This window comes from Poecilia reticulata, unplaced genomic scaffold, assembly GCF_000633615.1.
Source record: "Poecilia reticulata strain Guanapo unplaced genomic scaffold, Guppy_female_1.0+MT scaffold_253, whole genome shotgun sequence".
Lineage (NCBI taxonomy): Eukaryota > Metazoa > Chordata > Actinopteri > Cyprinodontiformes > Poeciliidae > Poecilia > Poecilia reticulata.
Genome location: NW_007615037.1, coordinates 142,611 through 146,089, shown reverse-complemented (window position 1 = coordinate 146,089; position 3,479 = coordinate 142,611). Strand labels below are relative to the sequence as shown.

General features: G+C 46.8%; 1 protein-coding gene across 1 annotated transcript in view; it reads left to right on the top strand.

The window, feature by feature from the left end:
- Nucleotides 1-3,479, top strand: part of plxna3 (plexin A3) — a 58,904-nt gene that overhangs the window by 46,526 nt on the left and 8,899 nt on the right. Inside the window, 5 exon segments of the mRNA XM_008402733.2 lie at nt 2,203-2,494; nt 2,578-2,681; nt 2,852-2,948; nt 3,138-3,215; nt 3,319-3,431. Of these exon segments, the coding sequence (XP_008400955.2) occupies nt 2,203-2,494; nt 2,578-2,681; nt 2,852-2,948; nt 3,138-3,215; nt 3,319-3,431 (684 nt within the window).

The window sequence follows — 3,479 nt, the reverse complement described above, 5'->3', positions numbered from 1 at the left end:
AATACAAAAGACACTAAGAGTAAAGAAAACCTGATGAACTAGGAGAGAAAGATATGAGGGAAACCAGAACTAAACAGAAACAAGGTGATCTAACAATAAGAACGAAGGAACACAGAGCTGGAGAAACTAGAAGATCTAAAGAAATAACCCAACTAGAATTACTAAAGAWAGAGACTCAGACATGGAAGAATAACTGAACCTATGGTGATCAAATTAAGAAATAAACATTACTAGAAACCCTGCAGGGAGGCTGAAATAAGAACTAACAGGATAAAATAGAATTATAGTCATTAAAGAGGCTKGASATGGACTCAGACAAACAAGCAATAATATAATTCTAACTAAAAACCTCTAATAATATCAAAAGGTCCATGAAGGGCTAAAGTGAATTAAAACATGAAGCTAAATACAATGAAAACAAACCCAAAAACCCAGACAGATGTGATTATATAATTGTTTTCTTTCATTACATAAAATATTTATTTAAAAATATAATCTTTCATTACACGTATGTTTATTACCTGAACTATTTAAATATCTATTTTTTACTTTAAATATGATTCATTTCTTCACCTACATGCAGCTTGAAGAGCTTGAATCAAACGATTCAGGATGTTTAATACATTAAATTATTAAATGACAGAAAACAGCCACTTCCTACCCAAATGGTTCCTGTTCAGTCTGCAGCTGATCTTCTCTCCTGGTTTCTTCCTCCTCAGTCTCTCCAACTTGCTCCTCATCTGTTGCCTCTACTGTGTTTTCATTATTTACCTCTTGTGGGGTAAATAATGAAAACAGTCTCAGTAACTTGTTGATGGTTTTGCTGCATCGCCTCTTTAACTGACGCCATGTCGGTCCGACATTGTGCCGTTGACCTCAGTGACCCTCATTCAGCGCTGGACCCAGTCAGGATGGAGCTCATCCATGTCACACGTCGGTTTGGCTTTAAGAGGACAAATCAGAACATGTCAGTATTAAAGCTGTAAACCTGACAACACTAGTAAAATAGTTACTTCACAGTAATGTCATAACCTCGATGTCCACTGACAAAACTCGGACTGTTCTACCTAAACAACATGAGCCCGACCTAAATGAGCTCAACAGAAACGGAACATGAACACTCGGACAAAATCACAGAGAAATAAATTATGACACAAAACCAATAAAGCGAATTCAGACACTCACCAGAATGAAATGTGTGGAGCAAAGCTGCAGGTATCTGGGGATGTTGGAGAAGGTAAATATCAGGACGTCTCACCGCTGATCCAGGACATTGTCTCCTTCTCGTTAGCTCCGTTAGCTTAGCTCCGTTAGCTTAGCTCCGTTAGCTTAACGCCGTTAGCTTAGCTCCGTTAGCTTAGCTCCGTTAGCTTAGCTCCGTTAGCTTAACGCCGTTAGCTTAGCCTCCTCAGCTTAGCCTCCTCAGCTTAGCCTCCTCACGTTGTTTCAAGCAGGAAAACAGTGAAACTAAAGTCCGTTTTCCATCTTTTTACCGTTTCAGTCGTGTGATCGGACATTACAGACAATAACGCAGCAGGTTCGCACCATAGCTAAAGTATTTTAAGTAACTTGGATTAAAAAAATCTGCGAGACTTGATTTTATCGGTTATGTTTAACAGAGAGGACCCCAAAGATGGCGCCGGTGTCCCTGACGTCACGCTCCACAGCTCCGTCAGGGTTAGGAGCAGACTGAAGGTTCAGTGCTTCTGGATTAACATGGAACCGGTCCAGAACTGATCTGGAACCGACCCGGAAATTGCCAGGAGCTCACAAAAGAGAACAGGTGGTCAGAACCGAGCTAACGGGCCCGGCAGTCAGGGTCCGGAGGCTGCGGGTTTCCTGGTTCCGTTCCCAGTTGATGTATTTTGGATATTTAAAACATTTTCCAGTTCAATGATCTTCAGAACGCTGAGAGGATTTTCCCTTTAGCATATTATCATTTATCGCAATGAATCCTGGGAAAATTCATCGTCCAGTTAGACGCGTTATCAGGTCTGCCTGGTGCAGAACCTTCGATGGTCTGTTGGTCCAATCAGAACCTAGAACACATTACTCTGAAATGTTGCATGACTCCCAGTGATCCCGTCACTGGTTCTGACCCGGCATTCTGGTTTCAGAGCCCAATCAGCCTTCAACCAGAACCCAGTCCTCTCTGGTTGCTGATCCCAGATCTGGGACAGAACCGGGTCAGAACTGGGTCAGACTTCAGGCTGGGGTCCCACTGGGCTCCTTAACTGAACCTTTAGAGATTCCAGGCAGCAGGAGAGATCCAGAGATGTTCTGCTGCTGGTTCTGGAGCTGGAATTTTGTAGAAACGGATCGTCTCTCCCTCAGACGCTGATGTGCATCCCTCCAGAGGGCGAAGCCGGAACCGAGGTACCGGTGAAGGTTCTGAACTGCGACACGGTGACCCAGGTCAAAGACAAGCTGCTGGACGCCGTCTACAAAGGAATCCCGTTCTCCCAGCGGCCGCAAGCCGACGACATGGACCTCGGTACCGCACCGCCACGCTTCCTGGTTCTGGTGGCTCCGTCTGACCTGTTCTGACCCGTTCTGTTAACGGTTCTGTGTTCTCAGAGTGGCGGCAGGGCCGGCTGACCCGGATCATCCTACAGGATGAAGACGTGACGACCAAGATAGAGAGCGACTGGAAAAGGCTGAACACGTTGGCTCACTACCAGGTACGGAACCGGGCCCACCAGAACCGGGTCAGAGGATAGTACTGGTACATGCTTTGCTGAGTTAAAGAAAACCGGGTCCAGATCAGGTCCGGTTCTTGCTCACAGACTGTTGTTGATGGAAACGGGCCGGTGAAGCGGTTCGCCGACTGATGTGTGGTTCTGGTTGCTAGGTAACAGACGGCTCCCTGGTGGCGCTGGTCCAGAAGCAGGTTTCTGCCTACAACATCGCCAACTCCTTCACCTTCACCAGATCCCTCAGCAGATACGGTGAGCCGGACCGGTCGCTGCGGTCGGGTTTAACGGGTCGGCTTCAGCTACCGAGTCCAGATCCAGGACTTCCACCTGATCAGTCCTAAAAACCAGCTGTGGGACGAGCTGAATGCTTYCAGAATGATTGTAGTTTTATTTATGTCACCATGAATATTTTGGTCCTCATCTGTTCGTCTCCACCATCAGAGTCCTTACTGCGGACGTCCAGCAGTCCCGACAGCCTGAGATCCAGAGCTCCAATGATCACCCCAGACCAGGAGACGGGTACTGCAGAAACATCCGAGACCATCATGGAGTAGACCTACAGTCTGACTCAGTAGAGATCCGGCTTGGCCTCTGCTGACGCTCCACCATTGTCTGTTTGCAGGAACTAAACTTTGGCATTTGGTGAAGAACCACGAGCACAGCGACCAGAGAGAAGGAGACCGGGGCAGCAAGATGGTCTCTGAGATCTACCTGACCAGACTGCTGGCCACCAAGGTAACGCCTTAAACACGCTGCTGGTCACCAAGGTAACGCCTTAAACAC